Source organism: Manis javanica, chromosome 4 (genome assembly GCF_040802235.1).
Source record: "Manis javanica isolate MJ-LG chromosome 4, MJ_LKY, whole genome shotgun sequence".
Classification (NCBI taxonomy): domain Eukaryota; kingdom Metazoa; phylum Chordata; class Mammalia; order Pholidota; family Manidae; genus Manis; species Manis javanica.
The window spans coordinates 14,028,923-14,048,300 of record NC_133159.1 but is presented as its reverse complement, the minus strand read 5'-3'; the positions used below and the strand labels follow the sequence as shown (position 1 = coordinate 14,048,300).

Here is a 19,378-nt window from a genome sequence, read left to right as displayed (position 1 = left end):
CTTTTTGGCTTCTAGTTGAAGTCAAACTGAGCTTTTCATTGATACTAAGAATTAGAACAGCTCAAGAAGAGCCCAGAGTAGGAGCTGAGTGAGGTTTGAGAGTCTTTCCAGAGGGCCTGGTGGTGGAAAGCATCAGAGCTGGGAGGAACAGGGAGGAGAGGAGAAAGGAAGGACCTGCTTAGATCACCTGTGGCCCTTTTCAAAGTTTAAGCAGGGACCCGAAATACAAATTCTTGTGGGGCCAAATGCATAGCAGCCATTGCAAGCAGGTCCAATGAGGATTGTCAGAATTTGCAGTGTGACTGGCCTACCTCCAGGGGGCAGCCTTACTCCTCTGATTGGTGTCCGGTAGGAAGGGACAGGTGTGGCCTAGTGTTGCCACACCTTCCTTTTTAAGAAAAGAAAGAAAGATTTTTCCATGCAAAATCTCAGTTTGGAATGTTGACAACTGATTCATATTGAGACAGATAAAACTTTGAGCCAAACAAAACCTGTTGGAGGACTTAGTTTGTGACATCTGGCTAAGAACCTAGTGCCTGTTTCTGGAGGACCCCTGAGGATGGTCCCATCCTATGGCTACGTCTTTAATCCCTCCTTTTTCTTCCCTCTCTTAGTGACAGCATCCATTACCAGATGGTGTATTCTTATGGCTCTGGGGTGGTGTGGGCCCTTGGAGTCATGCCCTTCAGCCATGTGAACATTGTCAAGTTTAATGTGGAGGATGGAGAGATTGTTCAGCAGGTAAGGTCCGGCATCTGGTGTGAGAAGCCTTGTGAATTGCGGAGGGGAACAGATAGAGCCTTTTTTGCAGTGAGGACCGGGGAACTTGGTGGGTCAGGGGCAAAAGCCTGATTCTGGTCACTTGGAGGCTGCTTTCTCCTCATCAGGCATTTATCTAAAGCCCTCACATTTGCGCGTGGGGCTCTCCTGGGATGGCTTACAAACTGCATAGATCTATTTTATTCATCATTGTCTGCAAGTAACTTACAAGATAATATTATGAAATAATTACAGGAAACCTTATATGACAAATAGAGTAGAGAAATGCTTATTGGAAGTGTCAAGCATTAAAAATGACCTGGTATATATTTCCAGGGACCAGAAAGAAAATCCTGATTTTCTCCAGCTTTGGAGTTCTTTGGAGGTTGGGAGGGATGGGAAGAGCTCCTTTGGAACCAACCGTGAGGAGCTTTTGAGTGTAGGCCTCCCAGTGGGGTTTGGCGGTGACCTTGCTGATGAGCTGAGAGGGAGATGCAAAAGCCCTATAAGCCTTCCGTAATGATGTCTCTCCCTCAGGTCAGGGTTTCGACTCCCTGGCTGCAAAGTCTCACTGGATCCTGTGCTGTGGTGGATGAGGCTGTCCTGGTATGCCCTGACCTGGGCTCACAGTCCATCCAAACCTTGGCCTTGGAGACAGAGTGGGAGTTGCAGCAGGTCTCATTGCAGGTGAGAGACCAGTGCCTCCCACCCCAGCCCGAGGCATCACCTTTGCTGCTTAGAAATGTCACCCAGTGTCACTGTTTGCTTCCTGGACTGTGGCAGCCACTGGGAGAAGGTCAGGCCTCTAGCTGAACTAGTGTATGGGAAAGTGGGCCACTCACGTCTTTGGAGAACCTGAATGGAAGCTTCTGCAGCCACATACCATGGCCTACGTACTTCTGCTGCAAAGTGGGGCGGAGGATGCAAACCCAGGATGGGTCAGGGACTCAACTACTTCCAGCCCTAATCCTTCTCTTTGCCTTCCAGTCTCTGGACTTAGAATTTGCAAGTGGATTCCAACCCCGGGTCCTGCCCACACAGCCCAGTCCAGCGGATCCCTCTCGGGCCCAGTTCTTCCTACAGTTGTCCCCAAGCCACTATGCTCTGCTGCAGTACCATCACGGGGTCCTGAGTCTGCTAAAGAACTTCCCACAGGTAACTGCAGGCAGTGTGGTTTGCTAGGATTGAGGAGTTTCTAGCTAAGACATGGGTGCTAGCAAGCCCTGCCTTTGAATTGGAGGCATTTGCTGAAGATAGAAGACATCTTTCCATAGGTGATTTGAGGGGTAGCCATAAGCAGAAGTGGAATACCTTTTCTTCTGAGAGTTTGTTACAAAGGATCTTTAGAGTAAGACCGGCTCCTTCCTCTGAGTTCACAGGAAAGTGGGGATGTTAATTAGAGCTTCCCTGTATATACTAAGAGCAGTCTGGGGCTTGGGATTGACCTGGGTCTGGTTGAATGTAGGGCAGAGGCCTGTTTTCAGCTGCGGGTGGAACTGGGGCCTCTCTCTGCCCTCAAATGCCCTGTCTGTCATGCTCCACAGTTGTGAGCACTTTCAACTCCATGGCCAAGGGGTTTCCCTGTAGAGGTGACCTTCTCTGGTGCTTGCTGGCTAGCACAGGCCCCACTGAAGAGCTGGCACTGTACTCTATCCTGCAGACGGCCCTGGTGAGCTTTGCCACCACGGGGGACAAGACGGTGGCTGCAGTCATGACATGTCGGCATGAAGCGGTGAGCACTGACAGTAACTCGGCACCTGGGGTTTTCCTTCCTTCTGCCAGGGGCCCTGAGAACCAAAAGTCTGGGCATATTGGCCTGGTGACTTTGAACCCGGGACAGGAGGCTGTTGAGAAGTAGGTTCTCACTTATCTCTAGAGCTTTCTGTCCTCCTCTTTGGTCCCCAGGAATGGGACCCTAATATAATGATGTCACTTTCACCTGGTGCTTGTAAGGGTTGCAGAGGCTTCGTGGGCAGGAATGAGAAATGAGGTTGGCCCCCCCAAGTGCTGATAAGACAGAAGCGAAAGCTCCGTTTTGGTGATGGGGAAATGACCCTTTGGCTGAATTTTCTCCTTCTGTCTTACTCTTTTCTCTAGCAGAAACCTAGCAATTTGGAAGATGGGTCAATGGGGAGCTTTATGGAGAAGTCCAGTCCACAGGTAGGGCATGGCATCAGGCAGGGAGCCGTGGGGGGCCATCCAGGGAAGTTGCCGAAGCAGCTAAGGCTACGAGCACATTTCCAAGAGTTCCCAGCCTCAGACAGGGTTTTCTAGGGTCTGTAAATTAAGTCATGTTTCTCTTGGTCACTTTTGGTTGGGAGACTAGGAGGCAGGATCCCTAGAATCGGTTTCAGCTACTTTTTCCTCTGGGCCTCCGTTTCCCCATTTCCTTTGGGATCCTGGCTGGTGCTGTGGTGATCTGGGCCGTTGCATGGAAGCAGGTTTCTGCTGTGGCTTCCGTCTCCTAAGTGTTCCCAGAGGGCTGTGGAGTCCTCGCTTACAGCCTTACAGCCTTAGCTCTCTTTCAGAAGTCTCACTGTACTGGCTTCCTTCTGAAACAAGTGTAGTTTTATTTATTTACTCAGTTACTTTATTTCTGCCTTAAGACTTTGCTTTCTTTTTTATTCTCCTTTGCATGTATTTCCTGTCTTTGCCTGGGTTCTTCTCTAGGGTATTTGGCCTGAATCTTGGACTTCCTTTGTGGGACTTCGCTTTGGGGGGTGCTCCTTAGTTGACCCATCTGTCTGTACCCATAGGACTCACTGGCTTGCTTCAACCAGACCTACACCATTAACCTCTACCTAGTGGAGACAGGTCGGCGGCTGCTGGACACCACCATCACCTTCAGCCTGGAGCAGAGTGGCTCTCGGCCTGATCGGGTGAGTGAGAGCCTTTGCCTTCCGGTCCCATCCTGTGGGCTTCTAGCACGGGCCTCCTTTCCTTAGGGCCTGGTCCCAGCCATGGGGCCTGGTGATGGCTCTCTGGACATGGCTGTAAGTTCTTCCTGAGCCACCACTTCCCACAAATCCCATGAATAGCAGTAGAAGCAAGCGCCATTTATGCCAGGTGCTGGGCCAGGCGCATATGAGGTTCTTCGATCACGCACTAACCAGCTCTCCCGACTGTCCTGTGGAGTGGTTATCGCTGCCGCATTTTACAGATGAGGGAGCTGCGCCTGGTGAGATTCAGAACCCTCTTAAGAGCCACAGACCTAGTAGGAGGTCGCTGACCACACAGCCTGTGCTCTTAATCACTGTCAACATGGCCTCTATCCTTTAGTGGTGTGCCTCAGTCTCTCTGGGCTATGGCTTCATCTCCAAAGTAGAAAGCCTCCTCCTGGCCTGCTCACTTTGCGGGGACAGCTGGAGTGGAGTGAATGACATGGTGCTGGGGAAGAACTTACATTCCTCTGGAGGGGTCTGAGCTAGAGCCTAGCGCCACGGGTTGTGTTGGCTCCTGAGAATAACATGTTATCTTACCGGAGTCTAGGTAATAGCTGTATTGTTTAGACATCAAATAACGCCATGACCTGGACCCCAACAACTCCCAGTGCTTTGAATCTTGGGGTCTGGTGTGCTAAGAGGCATTAGGATTCTTGCTGACTGGGTCTCAACTCTTGGGCGTACAGATGTACATCCAGGTATTCTTGAAGAAGGATGACTCCGTGGGCTACCGGGCCTTGGTACAGACAGAGGACCATCTGCTACTTTTCCTGCAGCAGCTGGGTGAGTGGGCCTCATCCAACCCATTTTTTCTTTTTTCAGGCCTTTCTGTGAGTTCCAATCAGACTATATTTTGGGGGCTATGAACATGTTTCTGAGAAGGACACAAGCAGACTATATACCCTGAGTATTTTTTTTTTGGAGCCATATGTCCTCTGCTTTCCAGTAATTCTTCAACCTTCTAGGGTGGGTTACAGAACTTTCCTCACTTAACCTGGTGAATCTAGGCCTCTGCTTCTACCATTTCTCTTTTTTACACAAGAGCTGCAGGGATTCCTGAGCCACCTGGCAGGGTTTCTGCAGAAGACGGAGGAGATGGGCTTAGCTTTTGTAACCCTGGTTTCTCTAGCAGGGAAGGTGGTGCTGTGGAGCCGTGAGGAGTCACTGGCCGAGGTGGTGTGCCTAGAGATGGTGGATCTCCCCTTGACTGGGGCGCAGGCTGAGCTGGAAGGAGAATTTGGCAAGAAGGCAGGTATGAACCGCGGAGTTGGGACAGCAGAGTTGCTGGCGGAGGTTGCTCTGGGAGTGGGCTCGTTAGTTGGCCCATAAGTGGTGTCGTCTTGTGGCATCCCCAGCTCCCTGGGCGCAGCTTGTGCCAGTCTGTTCTCCAGCTTGTTCAGGCTCTGTGGTTTATGTAGCCATTCTTTTTTCTGAAAGGAGTGGACTCTGAATCCCTCCAGGGAAAGATCCTGAGGAAGAAGAGTCTTCACTTAGTGTAGGAATAACCAGCATTGCTGCGTATCAGATCTCTCAGGCACCAGGTCTGCCACTGCACGTTGTTCCCGGAGAAATAGCCATACCTTTCTAGAGACAAGGACTGGATTGCTCTGGTGGTAACCGGCCAGGGCCCTCACAGGCCTGCCACAGCCCAGGCCCGGGAGGAACTTGGTTCACTCTGCTCTGATTCAGTCCTGTCTCCCCGCCTCTCCCTTCTGTCCATTCATCTCATTGTCCAGTAGGTATTTATTGAGGGCCTACTCCGGGCCAGGCACCCCACTAGGCATTGCAGGTTTTCTTAAGCTGAGGATTAATTTGATTTTACTATTTATTTCTGCTGCCTGGATCCAGCAATTCAAGGTAAAATCTGCTCTCTGCTGCCTTGTTGCTCATTGCGTGTCCACATGGCTAGCGTTTGGTTAATGCTTTGTTTTTCCTGCTTTGCATCAACGAGGCACCTACTGTGTGTGCGTGGACTACTGTGCCTGTGACTTGTCCTGTTTCCCTCTCACCTCTCTCTCTTCCCTGAGCTGAGGCTGATGGAAAATGGGATAAACAAAGGCACTCTTCCTTTCCAGTGAGCACTTGCCACGTACTCCGCCTTGTGCAAAAATCCTGTATGTTCATCATGTGGTCTGGTCTTTGTAACAGCCCAGCAGGTTACATGCCATTTCATAGATGAGGAAGCAGAGGCCAGAAGATTAAGTACATTTGCTAAGGTCCCCAGCCAGGAAGTAGCAGGGCTGGGATCTTGATCTAGGTCTGCCGGGCTCCAGAGGCTAGGCTCCTTCCTTGTGCTCCCTTGCTTCATGGAGGAGATTTGAGGGTGGGAGCCATGTGATGGAGTCAGAGGGAGAGTGAGTGCTGACCCTGGGAGCTGGTTGCAAGGAGGTCTGTTAGGTGCAGGGTGAGCCGATGACAGAGTAGGAAGGAAGCAGTGGGAAATGGAAGTGCCCGTTGATGATACACACACATCTGCACCCCTGCCCCTCCACGCCCCTCCCTCTCCTGGTTTGTCATGGCACCCAGAGCCTTCCTCTGGCCATTCTGGATGTGGTGGCGCTGTGGTGGAGACATTCACAGCATGGCTGTGTCCTGCATGGCTGATTTTTGACCTTTTAGTCTCTTATTCCAAGATTCCAGGCAGGCGAAGTACTAAGAACCAGGTAAGTAGGGTTGGGAAGTTTCTGCACGGTTGTACCCGAGTATGAGACTGTTGGCTTCAGACACGGGACTGGCCCTTGGGCTTGACTGCCACGCAGGAGAGGGAGAGACCCCTCAGTAGCAAAAGCAAGTAGCCCTTGCTGGGAACCCTCGTCTGCGGAGGGGCGAGGCTCAGCCGCATCACCTTTTCCTTGACACCAGATGGCTTGCTGGGGATGTTCCTGAAACGCCTCTCGTCCCAGCTCATCCTGCTGCAAGCGTGGACTTCCCACCTCTGGAAAATGTTTTATGATGCTCGGAAGCCCCGAAGTCAGATTAAGAATGAGATCAACATTGACACCCTTGCCAGAGATGAATTTAACCTCCAGAAGATGATGGTGATGGTGACAGCCTCAGGCAAGGTGAGAAGGTGTTAAGCCTCAGGTACCATGCCTTCTGAGGCCCCTGGAGCGGGGAACAAAAAGCCTTTGGTAGGGAACAGTGCTGGGTCTAACTTTCAAGGATAGAACCAGTTCTTTGGTGGGTCTTTCTTGTAGTAAGCTAATTATTTGTTTATCTTGCAGCTTTTTGGCATTGAGAGCAGCTCTGGCACCATCTTGTGGAAACAATATCTCCCCAGTGTCAAGCCAGACTCCTCCTTTAAATTGATGGTCCAGAGGACCACTGCCCATTTCCCCCACCCGCCGCAGTGCACCCTCCTGGTCAAGGACAAGGTGAGGTGGTCACCTCTGATTTGAGCCAAAGTGGGTGTGGCCTTTGAGTGTTTTGCAACGTAAATTTCTCCTGGGCCTTGGGAATTCTGTTAAGAGCTGTTTGTGTTCTATTTTTTTGGCCTGAGTAGAGGAGTCCTCCAGGACTGATGGGTGTGACTTCGCCAGATCTCTAGTAAAGCAACTCTCCTTCATAAACAGAGGCAGCTGTCAGTAGCTAAACAGCTGTTTTCTCTAGATGAGGGGGCATGGGACACAGAGCTATTTATATCTCTCTCCCAAAATTAGATGGATTTTTTTTGTGTGTCAATACATTCTAGCCTTATTAGAAAGGGGGCTTGGTAGACATTTAGCTGGAATGGCTAACCTAGACCTGCTGAGTTGGTTGCTGAACTTGATCGTTTTATTTCTTCCTCGGCATGTCCAGTTCTGGGTTAGCTTTGGAGCCTGAGGCAGTCCGACTGCTTTCCTTCTGACACATTAGCCTTGGGGACCATCCACTTTGAGGCAACACTGTCTTCCACAAAGGTGGCAGAAACCAGGCAGGCTGACCCCATTGAGCTGAAGTCCCAGCTTTCCAGATTTACCCTTAGGATTTGCATTCATCTCCTGTGGGTGGAGTCTGACAGTCTGCCCATTTCAGGAGACGGGACTGAGTTCTCTCTACGTCTTCAATCCCATTTTTGGGAAGTGGAGTCAGGTGGCTCCCCCAGTGCTGAAACGCCCCATCTTGCAGTCTTTGCTTCTCCCCATCATGGATCAAGACTATGCCAAGGTGCTGCTGTTGCTAGATGATGAGTACAAGGTACGACATCTTCAGGGTGGCTGGAGAACATGCAGGTGGGTGTGCGTGGGGGAGGGGTGGTCAGCGGCAGTGAGAGGAGAGGTGAGGGAGCTGTCTGCCTCGGGACATCGAAGGGCAAGAGGATTGCTCTTGCTGCACGTGTGAGAACGCAGGTTAAGCTCTTAGCAGAACTGGGGTTAAGCCCTGAGTTCAGTAACTGTTTTAAGATTTGCTATTTCATTCTTCAGAAGGTGCTCTGTGATGGCAAACAGTAGTGAGTCTTGAGAAACTCTGCTTAGAGTTTCCTTTCCCTTTAACTCTTTTCCTGCGCTGTCTGGGGTTTTCAAGGTGACAGCATTCCCAGCCACTCGGAACGTCTTGCGACAGCTGCATGAGCTCGCCCCTTCCATCTTCTTCTACTTGGTGGGTGCAGAACAGGGACGGCTGTGTGGCTATCGACTGCGAAAGGTAGGGAAGGGGTCCCCTGGGCTGTCCTGTGGGAGGGTGGTGGGGGTTCCTGGTCGTTTGGTTGAGAAATGAGTTATACTAATTCTATTGTAAACTTAGAGCAGCATAATCCTGATGTCTGATGCAGAGTCAGTCATTTTCCTACTCACTGAGCAGCTGTTCCATGACAGACGCGGCTCTGGGTGTTGTGGAAAGAGCAGTGCATGAGAGACGGAGTCTCAGCCCTCGTGGAGCCTGCATTCCGCATGCCTTTTCTGTAGCAGAGAGAAGGGATGTTTTTCTCCATTCTTGGGAGCATGAAAATCAAGTGGGGGTTGAGTAATGAGTCGTACTTTGTATGCAAAGAGGATCTTACTGACTCATTCTTGATAGAATGTGTGCTTTGAACTTCATTTCTAGAAATAAGATCAGTTTGCTCTGATCCTGACATATTTTGAGTCCTTGCAAATAGTGATACACACTAGCTCTGGGGTCCACAAGGGGCTGGCTTTCGCCTCATTAGGGCTGCACAGAGGAGTAATTTGTGGTGCACACACACCAGAGGACCCTCCCAGCCCGTCCCACCAGGCTTCGGAGAGGCAATGTAGCACAGTGGCTAAGAGCTTGGGCCCAGCTGCCTGAGAGTGAAGCCTGGCTTTATCACTTACTAACTCTGTGCCCTTGGCTACATGATTTCTCTGGTTCTCTGGCCCTTCTTATCTGTAAAGTGGTAGTAGCACCTACTTCATAGGGTCCCGTGAAGCAATACCTGGCACAGTTAATGCTGTCTGAGTTTTAGCTGCTGTTTTACAACTGTATTTCTCTTTTCTGACATTTCCTAACAGCTAACCTTTAGAATAAACAATTGAAAATGGTCTACCTAGGAAACTCGTCCTTTACCCTTTTGGGTGAAACAAAACTGTCCCTCCAACTTGACGAAAAGGGGACCTGGAAAGAGACAGTTCTTTGTGGATAGACGGGAGCGAACTGGAGTGTGGGTGCCGTGAATCACTGGAGTCCTGAGGATGTCATGGCCAAGGGAAGACAAAGGAGGCAATGCTTATTATATGGGAAATGACCCAAGTGCGGTCTTGAGTCTGCCCTCCAGTGATTTACTGGTGACCTTACCCTGGGGGTGTTTCTGTGAATTCTCATGTTTTCACATGAGCCTGTGGCAATGAAACCTTATTTGTTCTCAATTAGAAATAGTTATTATTTCAAAAAAGTTTATACAAGGAATACATGCATACATTTTCTTTTGTAAAAGATGAACTGATACAGAAGTACACAAGCAAAATGTAAATGGATCTGTTGAGCCCCATGCTTAGCTGCCTTCTGCAGAGGGAACGCCTGGCAGTGATTTGTTGTGCATCCTCACGTTCTCCTTTCTGTGTATTTACAGGCCTGGAGAACCAGCTGTATTGACCACATATATATATAATTTGTATTTATTTTTTCCTACTGAAATGGGAGTGACCTATCTTTATTAATGTGAAATTTGCTTTTTTTACTTAATGTGTTTTCTACCTCATTTTGTTAAGCCCACTTTTTATTAAAGTATAATATTGATAAAAGTGCAAAATCATGAAGTTATGGCTCAGTAACCCTTCACAAAAGGAACACTTGTGTACCTGGCGGTCTGATCAGGAAGCAGAAAGGCACCAGCACCCCCAGAGGCCCTTGTGCCCCTTGCCAGTCACTCCCCCCCGACCAGGGCTACTCAGAGAAACTGTAGGGTGCTATTGACTACTCCTCTCCTTTCTTATTGGCTTTAGTCTTTCTCCATCAAATTGTGAGTTCCAAAAATTTTTTTTTTTCTTGAAGTATAGTGGATATACAATTTTATGCTTGTTTCAAGTATACAGTGTGGTGGTTCAACAGTTACCCACATTATTAAATCCTTACCCCAACTAGTGCAGTTACTATCTGTCAGCACAGGAAGATGTTACAGAATCATTGGCTGTATTCTCCATGCTGCACTCCCACCATCCCTGTGACCAACTTATATTATGATTGAGAATCTTTATGCCCCTGTATGTCCCTCCTCCTCCCTACCTACCACCATCCCTCTCCCATGGTAACCACCAGTCACTTCTCAGTGTCTGTGATTTTGTTCATTCTGTTTTGTTTTGTTTTTAGATCCCCCAAATAAGTGAAGTCATATGGTGCTTGTCTTCCTCTGCCCGGCTTATTTCACTTAGCATGATACCCTCTAGGTCTATCCATGTTGTTGCAAATGGCAGGATTTCTTTTTTTTAATGGCCAAATAATATTCCATCGTGTATATGTACCAGTCATCTATTGATGGACACTTTGGTTGCCTCCACATCTTGGCTATCATAAATAATGTGGCAATAAACATAGGGGTGCATACATCTTTCTGAAGAGGGATTTTGTTTTCTTTGGATAAATTCCTAGAAGTGGAATTACTGGGTCATGTGTATTTCTATTTTCAGTTTTTTGAGGAACCTCCATGCTGCTTTCCACAGTGGCTGCACCAGTCGACAATCCTATCAACAGTGTAGGGGGTTCCCAGTTCTCCACATCCTCACCAACACTTGTTCTTTCTTGTCCTTTGGATGGTGGCCATCCTGACTGGTGGGAGGTGGTATCTTCTTGTGGTTTTGATTTGCATTTCCTTGATGATTAGCGATTTGGAGCATCTTTTCATGCGCCTGTTGGCCAGATGTATTTCTTTGGAGAAATGCCTGTTCAGGTCCTCCACCCATTTTTTAATTGGGTTATTTGTCTTTTTGGTGTTGAGTTGTATGAGCTCTTGGATGTTAACACCTTATAGGGTAAATTGTTTGTGAATCTATTCTCCCATACCGTAGGTTTCCTTTTTGTTTTGTTGATGGTATCCTTTGCTTTACAGAAGCTTTTTAGATTGATGTACTCCCACTTGTTCACATATACATTTTTTATTTTGTTTCCCTTGCCTGGGAAGCTATGTCCAGAAAAAAATTGCTCATGCTTATGTTCAAGAGATTTTTGCCTATTTTTTTGTGAGAGTTTTATGGTTTCATGTCTTACATTTAGGTCTTTAAACCATTCAAATTTACTTTTGTGTCTGGAGTTAGACATTAATCCAGTTTCGTTCTCTCGCATGCAGCTGTCCAGTTTTCCCAACCCCAGTTATTGAAGAGGCTGTCTTTTCCCTACTGTACATTCATGGCTCCTTTATCCGATATTAATTGGCCATATGTGCAGGGGTTTATATCTGGTCTCTCTTTCTGTTCCATTGATCTATGGGTCTGTTCTTGTGCCAGTACCATACTGTTTTGATTAACTGTAGCTTTATAGTATATCTTGAAGTCAGGGAGGGTAGTCCCCCCAGCTCTGTTCATCTTTCTCAGGATTGCTTTGGCTATTCAGGGTCGTTTGTGGTTCCATATGAATTTTAGGATTATTTGCTCTATACTCAATTAAGAAATACTGTTGGCATTTTGATAGGGATTGCACTGAATCTGTAAAATGCTTTGGGCTGGATGGCCATGAGAGTTCCAAAACATTTTCACAAACTAGATCCTTATTGCTGTTTTTCTAGGAGCTCTGGTCTCTGATTCTTCCAGCACAAAGTCCCAAAATAATGCACTGTGGGGTGGGTCTAGCTACAGCTGTTGTGGTCCGAGTGTACCCCGCTGATTCTGAGTGCTGGCTCTTCTGCCCTTGCCCTAGGACCTCACCACTGAGCTGAGCTGGGAGCTGACTATTCCCCCAGAAGTGCAGCGCATTGTCACGGTGAAGGGGAAGCGCAGCAGTGAGCATGTTCATTCCCAGGGCCGTGTGATGGGGGACCGCAGCGTGCTCTACAAGGTACGAACAGTAGTCTTGGGGAGAGCACAAAAGCAAAGGTTTGAATTTGGGCTCTAGGATTTGGGAGGTACATGATCTTGAGGGAGTCATTTAATCCCTTTGAGCCTTAAATTACTGTGAAGTGGGCATAATATGCCCTCCTCCTGGGGTTGTTGTGATGATCACATGAGATACTCATGCTTAGCACAGTGGCCACCACACAGTAGAGGTCAAGCGCTTAGCATTAGTGGCAGTACCAGTAGAACTTTCTGGGGTTAAATCTTAGTTGATCCATCAGGAACCGCATGTCTGTGATCCAGCCCTCTAGTTAGTGGTCCAAAGAGGAAGACTGAGAGGTGGCTAGTGGGCTGCAACTGTCCTATGAGAGAGTGTTACGACTGCAGCGAGTGGCATTAGTTACACCCTCTGGCGGAGCAGAGCCGAGTCGGAGGAGGACATGGTACCACCACGGAGGACCTTGACAGGGACACCATTTCCCCAAGTCTGAGGCAGAGCCGCAGAGCATAAGCCGTTGGAATGTCCAGTGCAGACGTGGCTGTACCGCAGACCAGCTGTTCGTTGTGGGTAATTGGCCTAGGCTTCCTGAGGTTCTGTGTTCCCCAGAATAACGGGGATAATGGTACCCACATCATAGGATTGTTTCGAAGATTAGTGATAATGTAAGTGATTAGAACAATGCCTGCTGTGTAGGTAACATCGTTATTAGTGCCAGGGACTTGAAATCTTTCTTGATGGATGCATGCGTGTGGCTGCATTTCTGCTTGTTCAGAATGTCTCAGTTTTTGGTTTGTCTGATGTTTTTCTCATGGTTAGACTCTGGTTATGGGATTTTGGAAAGAACACCAAAGGTGAAGCAGCAAAAAAAAAAATTGTTTCTGAGTGCCAGCTGGATCCAGGTACTCGTTTAGACACTGGGCTACATCAGTGATCAAAATAGACAGAACTTGCTGTCCTGAGAAGGCTTTCATCGTGTAACGGAGAGGATAATGAAGAAAATTAATAGATAAATTCTGTAGAATACCAGAGGGCGACCAGTTCTATAGAAAAATGCAAAACCAAGCAGAGGGAAAGGGGTGCTGGGAGTGGAAGGGGTACACTGACTGAGGGTGGTTAAGGAGAGTCTCACTGTGAGAGTGGCCCTTGGCCCAGACTTGAAGGAGAGTGGAAATAATACCACATGAGATGCGGGGGAAGAGCTCCCAGATGGAAAAGCCAGAGCATGCCTGGAGTGTTCCAGAAATAATAAGGAGGACAATGTGCCTGGACAGGGTTGAGTAAGGTAAGTCTGGGCTATTGAGATCAGAGAGGTGACGGGGCCCAATCACAGGCTACCACTGTGGCCTTTATTTTGAGAAGAGCCACTGGGAAGTTTGAGCAGGGACATGACATAGATGACTGAGGCTGAACAGGCTCCCCCACCTGCCATGTTGAGACTAGACTGTAGAGGGCTAAGGAGCGTGGGCAGGCCCATCAGGCTGTTGTAGGCATGCAGGGGAGGCCGTGGCGGCTCGAGGGGGTTGGCAGAGGTGGGGAGAAGGCATCAGATGCTGGATCCTTTGGAAGGTAGGGCCTGTAGAAAATGTTGACAGATAAGGTGTTTGTGTCTGTTAGAGAGAGAAAGGAGTTAGGGATGACTCAGAGGTTCTAAGATCCTGACACCTGGGGAGGCCTGGGGGAGCAGGTTTTAGGTAGGGGTAGAACAAAAGTTGAATTTGGGGCATGTCAGGTTTAAAGTGAGACGTCTGAGGAGGTACTGGGATTGCAGTCTGTAAGTCAAGTCTGGAGTGCAGGGGGAAGGCTGGCTTAGATATGTAAGCTCGGGCATTGCCAGTGCCTGGAGATGGTGTGAAAGCCATGAGATTGGCTGAGATCACTAGGAGAATGAGTGCAGATGGAGTGCCCAAGAGACTGGGAGATGAGAGGAAGCTACAGAAGATACTGAGAAGGGAATGGCCAGGCAGGCAGAAGGGAAACCAGGGAGGGGTGTCCGAGATGCTAAGTTGAGGAAGTGTTTCAAGGAGACAGTGATGGCCTGTGTCACTTTGTACTAGTGGGTCAAGTAAGAGCATCGATTTGGTGCAGGGAGGGTGTTGGTGGAAAGAGCATTGCTGGAGCAGTATCCTCGGGTCAGTGGGCAGGCAGACCTGGATTGTGTCTTGAGTCACTGTTCACTGTGTCTGTGACTTGGGCAAGTTGCTTACCTACTGTAAGACTTACCTCGTCTGTGAAATGTAGGTAATTAATAATAGTTGCTTTGTTCATGGGATTCAATGAAGTGATAGAGGCAAAGCACCTGGCATGGCACACGGCACCCAGTGGACGCAAAACACAGTCAAGATGGACTCTCCTCCATAGGGAGCTCTTCTGCCCAGAAATCCTGATGCCTCTGCCAGGCCAGCAACTCCAGGTCTGCCTCACAGCCCAGGGCTCCCAGTGCAGTGGAGCCATCGTGGTTGTGAGGGAGCTTTTCTGTCCTTCCCAGAGTCTGAACCCTAACCTGCTGGCCGTGGTGACGGAGAGCACCGATGTACACCATGAGCGCACCTTCATTGGCATCTTCCTCGTTGACGGCGTCACCGGGCGCATCATCCACTCCTCCGTGCAGAGGAAAGCCAAGGGCCCCGTCCACCTCGTGCACTCAGAGAACTGGGTGGTGGTAAGGAATGCAGAGGAGCTCATGTCACTACAGAGGACATGGCACAACGTATGGCCTGCCTCCCCAAGTCTTAAATCCATTCATTGCCTCTGATTCCAGAAACCAGTTGCTGCTTTGTGTTTTCATAGGATCCAGAATCTTGGATGGCAGCAGAGGGTGCTGGTTAGGGGCCTAAGCTCAGGAGTCAGGAGCCTCGCTTTCACCTCAGCTCTTCTTTTTCCTGACTGTATAACCGTGAACTAGTTATTAAAACTCTTTGGGTTGCATCATTTGTGAATTAGCGATAATAATGGTGTCTAGTGTAGCTTAGAGCAATGCCTGGCACCCACCAAGCACCCAAATGTTGGCTGTTACTATTCTGACTTCTGAGTATCTTAAGAAGCCCTTTGTCTGATGGTGATCTTTGGATAACCTGGAAAAAACTACCCTGAGAGTTAGTAAACTTGGTGGCAAGGAAGAACGCTGGGGTTGGGTGGCTTCTTTCCTTCCTGGCTGTGCAGCTCACTGGAAAGGTGCCTTCCCAGGTAATCTCCCCTTTCCAGCTGAACCAGCAGCCAGGTCCCGAGCTGCTACCTCTTCTCTCTGCAGTACCAGTACTGGAACACCAAGGCCCGGCGTAACGAGTTCACTGCCCTGGAGCTGTACGAGGGCACCGAGCAGTACAATGCCACCGCCTTCAGCTCCCTGGACCGACCCCAGCTGCCCCAGGTCCTCCAGCAGTCCTACATCTTCCCGTCCTCCATCAGTGCCATGGAAGCCACCATCACTGAGCGGGGCATCACCAGCCGGCACCTGCTTGGTGAGTGACCAGGGGAGGGCCTCTGGGGTGACCGAGTTCCCACAGGCAGCCATACTGACGGACAGACCGTGTTGTCAGCACAGCCCTGTCTGACCCTATAAGGGAGGATTAGCATGGAGGCTTTATTTGAGCAGAAGTTCCTTCGTTTGCCTTTGCCACCCATAAAAGATGGCACATTGCTCTTAGTCCTCATTTCTGATGAACAACTTCACTTCTCTGTTCTGTGTTTTCACCTTGCTTAGTAAAAAGAGCCCTGATATCATTCCTAAGATAGTCTTTGTGCTGATGCTGCAGAAACTGGCTAGGTTTAGGGTCTCAGCTGTATGTGTAGGTTTAGGGAGTGAAGATGTAACAGGCTGCTCTGTCTTGTTGATTTTATCAAAGATTTTTGGGACTCAGCTTTCCAGGCACTTGGTATTAGTGTTTTAGTCCAGATATGGGGAAGGCAGCTCTGCCGGCAGTTTCCCAAGTTGAACCCCCACCATTCCTGAAGCCACTGGGCTCTGATGTTTCCCGGTCCTCTGGCCCTGGCTCGGCCTCAGTACTGCATCAGTGCACCCAGCTGTGTTAGGCTAGTAGCCAGGAGGCTTGCTTGGTTGGGGCAGGTGTTAACGGAGGGGAGGACAGGGATGGAGAGACCAAGCGACTTTCCACGCTCTTCTCTCTGTTACCCATTTCTTGATTGTAGAACTTTATTTTCTGATGTCGTGGATGGTATGTGAAGAAACCAGTATCTTCAGGGAAATCTTCATTCAGACCCATGTGTGCTCTTGGATTACTGTATTTGGCCATTTAAGGGAGCCTCAGTGATGCATTTTTTGGTTTTAAACTCTATTTTAAATTCCTGTGGTAATGACATTTTTGTAACGAGCCCTGAGCTGGGGTGGGATCCCTGAACACTGACTTGTGTCCACTTGTTTCTGTGTAGTTGGGCTACCTTCCGGAGCAATTCTTTCCCTTCCTAAGGCCTTGCTGGATCCCCGCCGCCCTGAGATCCCAACAGAACAAAGCAGGTGAGACCCTTGTGGGCAGTGCTGACGGCTGTGACCCCGAGGACCTGACCTCACTGGTTAGGTCTGGTCCTCAGGGTGCTGTGCACTGTCCTGCTGTGCTGAGAGCAGGGGCATAGCAGTGACAGTCTGACAAACTGCCTTCATGACACACACGTTCTGCTGGGAAAGATGAGATGGATAATAAATGAGATACACAAGTGAAGCACTACTTTTTTAGGGATTTGTAAATGCTAAGGAGAAAAAATTCAAGGTCGGAGGGTCTTTGGGGGTGAAATTTGAGAGAGTGGCTTAGGAAAGATTCTCTGAAAGGGTGATTTTTGAGTAAAGACTTGAAGGAGGTAAGAAGCTAGCTAGCCTTGTGGATATCTGAGGGAGAACTTCCCAGGCACAGGAACACCCAGTGCAAAGGCCCTGAGATCATGTCTGGAAAGTTAGGGGCAAGGCAGAGGCCACTGTGGCTGGAGCAGCCAGCACTGGGGATGCTAGGAAATGAGACTGGGGGAAATGGGGAGCCTGGTTGTGTGGGAAAATCAATAGCTTGTCACTATTAGTATTAATCTTTGTATTTCCAGCCATCATCTCTGCATATTTACCTGCCTCCATCCTGAATTCTCTTTCCTTTGGGTTGAGGCAGCATGAGGAACAGCAGATGTGTCTTTGCACACGAGGAAAGGAGGAGTATGGCTTGGAGACATGGGAGATTAAAGCTGGGGAAGCACAGTGATAATAGCATTTTCAGAAGGGTGAGGACCGAGGCACTTTGGAGGGAAGAGCAGGAATTGGCCTAGAGGCGCAGTGTTTCGGTTTTGAAGCGGCCCTGACTTCCCTCCTCTCGTGTGAAATACTGGTGGTCTGTTACCTTTTTTAGAGTAAGAGCAGATAGCAATCCAGATCTGCCTTGCTATCCACACAGCTTTCTTTCCTACAGCCCTTCCTAAATTTTTAACTATGTAATTCCAAGTAGACCTTGAAGGAAGATTTGAGACTAGTTTTGTGGCTTGGAAACCTCCCAGGACTCAGAAAGGGCAGCCAAGAGATCCCCTCGCAGCAGCTCTGAATGCCAGTCCTGGCTGCTGTTTTGCAGAGAGGAGAACCTCATCCCATATTCACCAGATGTACAGATACATGCAGAGCGATTCATCAACTATAACCAGACAGTTTCTCGAATGCGAGGTATCTACACAGCTCCCTCAGGCCTGGAGTCCACTTGTTTGGTGAGTAAAGCCCACAGCCACCCTGTGTGATAGCTGCTCTGTTTCACCCTTGGGGAAACAGCTGAGGGTCCCATTTGCTTTCTTACCAGCGTGGAGCTAGTGGCCGATCACTTGGCTGCCTTCCTGATGTATTTCTCATTCCCTCTGCTTTCCAGGTTGTGGCCTATGGTTTGGACATTTACCAAACTCGAGTCTACCCATCCAAACAGTTCGATGTCCTGAAGGATGACTATGACTATGTGTTAATCAGCAGTGTCCTCTTTGGCCTGGTTTTTGCCACCATGATCACCAAGAGACTGGCACAGGTGAAACTCCTGAATCGTGCCTGGCGGTAGAGGCCCAAGACCCACTGCCCAGAGCAGAGAGCCGAGGGGGAGTGAGGGTCGGTAAGAAGGTCCAGCTGCAGTTTGCCGGTTTGGTGGGATGTGTGTTGGGCACTCACCCCAGTTAAGGGATGTGGGGAAGATGGACTCTCAGCGAGACTCCTTTGGAATGTGTCTGACGCAGAGTCGGCAGTGGATGGAGGCTGAACCACTTTCTCAGCCGAGAATCTCAAGGCGTCTTGATGGACTTTCCCCTGAAGTCCAAAGTCCATTGTCGTTTCCTTTTCTTGCTCATCTATGAATGTTGTTTTTCTTATAAGGCCGCCAGTGGATTTTTCTCCTTTGTGAGGCCTGTTTAAATTGATATTGGTTTGCCTTCTGTGTTTCCCAGGTTTATCTAGAAATCCTTCTGTTTCCTACCCTCATGCTTCAAAGTCAGAAGGGAACTCTTATTGTAAAATAACACCTTATAGGTGTATTTGCTGGCTAACATTGGGACAAAGGCCCATGCTTAGCTGAGGTTTGAGCCATGATCCAGCCTATCATGGCTTTTCTCCAAACAAACTTAAGAGTTGAGGACTCTTTGTGGTGTCAACACTTATTTTAACTAAGCCTTTAATTTAGAGGCTCTCATTCATCCGCTTGGGCCACCAGTCATTGCTTCAGTTTATCAAAAGCCAAGTATGTAATAACAATGTCTTGGTTTGCTGGTTATTGTCCATGCTTTTCACCTAAGATGTGTTCTAGCCGAGGCCTTTTTAATACCACTGAATTGTCTGAACCTTGAAGAGGAATTCAAGGGAGGAGAGTCTGCCCCTTTCATAGTACCTCGTAATCTCTGAGTTCACCCACAGGCTGGTCTAGTCATCTTTTAACCTAATTAAATAAAGTCATCCTTGTTTAAGAACCTCATTATTTATTTTTAGTTTTAGGTAAACTAAAGTGTGGATCACTGTATTTCTCTTAAAATGAGCAGATTTTTAAATGTTACTGATCTAACTTTTGCAGCTTTAAAAAAGAGGGGAGGAAGGGGTGGTGTAGGAAACTGGTGTGTTGTGGTGTAGCCTTGCTGGTTGGCTAGGCTGTTGTCTCTGCACAAGTTAAAAAATCGTAGAAGTTCTCCCTTGTTCATGCATTTGGGGAATGACAGCTTTTTTCTTTACTGTGAAGAATGAAATATATAGAGTAGACCTTGTCTTGCCCTGTTGGGGGAGAGATACACTCAAGTCTGAATAAAACGGGTGACCAATGACA

The 19,378-nt window shown here is 48.6% G+C and overlaps 1 protein-coding gene across 4 annotated transcripts in view; it reads left to right on the top strand.

Annotated features, from left to right (window-relative positions):
* Positions 1-19,378, top strand: part of EMC1 (ER membrane protein complex subunit 1) — a 24,984-nt gene extending 5,606 nt beyond the window's left edge. The window contains exons 6-23 of one of the 4 annotated variants that reach the window (XM_036999909.2): positions 615-741; positions 1,297-1,446; positions 1,747-1,914; positions 2,420-2,491; positions 2,857-2,919; positions 3,516-3,638; positions 4,388-4,484; positions 4,834-4,953; positions 6,564-6,763; positions 6,926-7,075; positions 7,716-7,877; positions 8,205-8,324; positions 11,982-12,119; positions 14,602-14,775; positions 15,364-15,574; positions 16,503-16,587; positions 17,672-17,801; positions 17,957-19,378. In XM_036999909.2, the coding sequence (XP_036855804.2) occupies positions 615-741; positions 1,297-1,446; positions 1,747-1,914; positions 2,420-2,491; positions 2,857-2,919; positions 3,516-3,638; positions 4,388-4,484; positions 4,834-4,953; positions 6,564-6,763; positions 6,926-7,075; positions 7,716-7,877; positions 8,205-8,324; positions 11,982-12,119; positions 14,602-14,775; positions 15,364-15,574; positions 16,503-16,587; positions 17,672-17,801; positions 17,957-18,136 (2,470 nt within the window). In that variant the 3' untranslated portion in view covers positions 18,137-19,378. Of the gene's footprint in view, positions 1-614; positions 742-1,296; positions 1,447-1,746; positions 1,915-2,419; positions 2,492-2,856; positions 2,920-3,515; positions 3,639-4,387; positions 4,485-4,830; positions 4,954-6,563; positions 6,764-6,925; positions 7,076-7,715; positions 7,878-8,204; positions 8,325-11,981; positions 12,120-14,601; positions 14,776-15,363; positions 15,575-16,502; positions 16,588-17,671; positions 17,802-17,956 lie in introns of all 4 variants that reach the window. The other 3 variants (XM_036999908.2, XM_036999907.2, XM_073233306.1) reach the window with 3 other exon arrangements.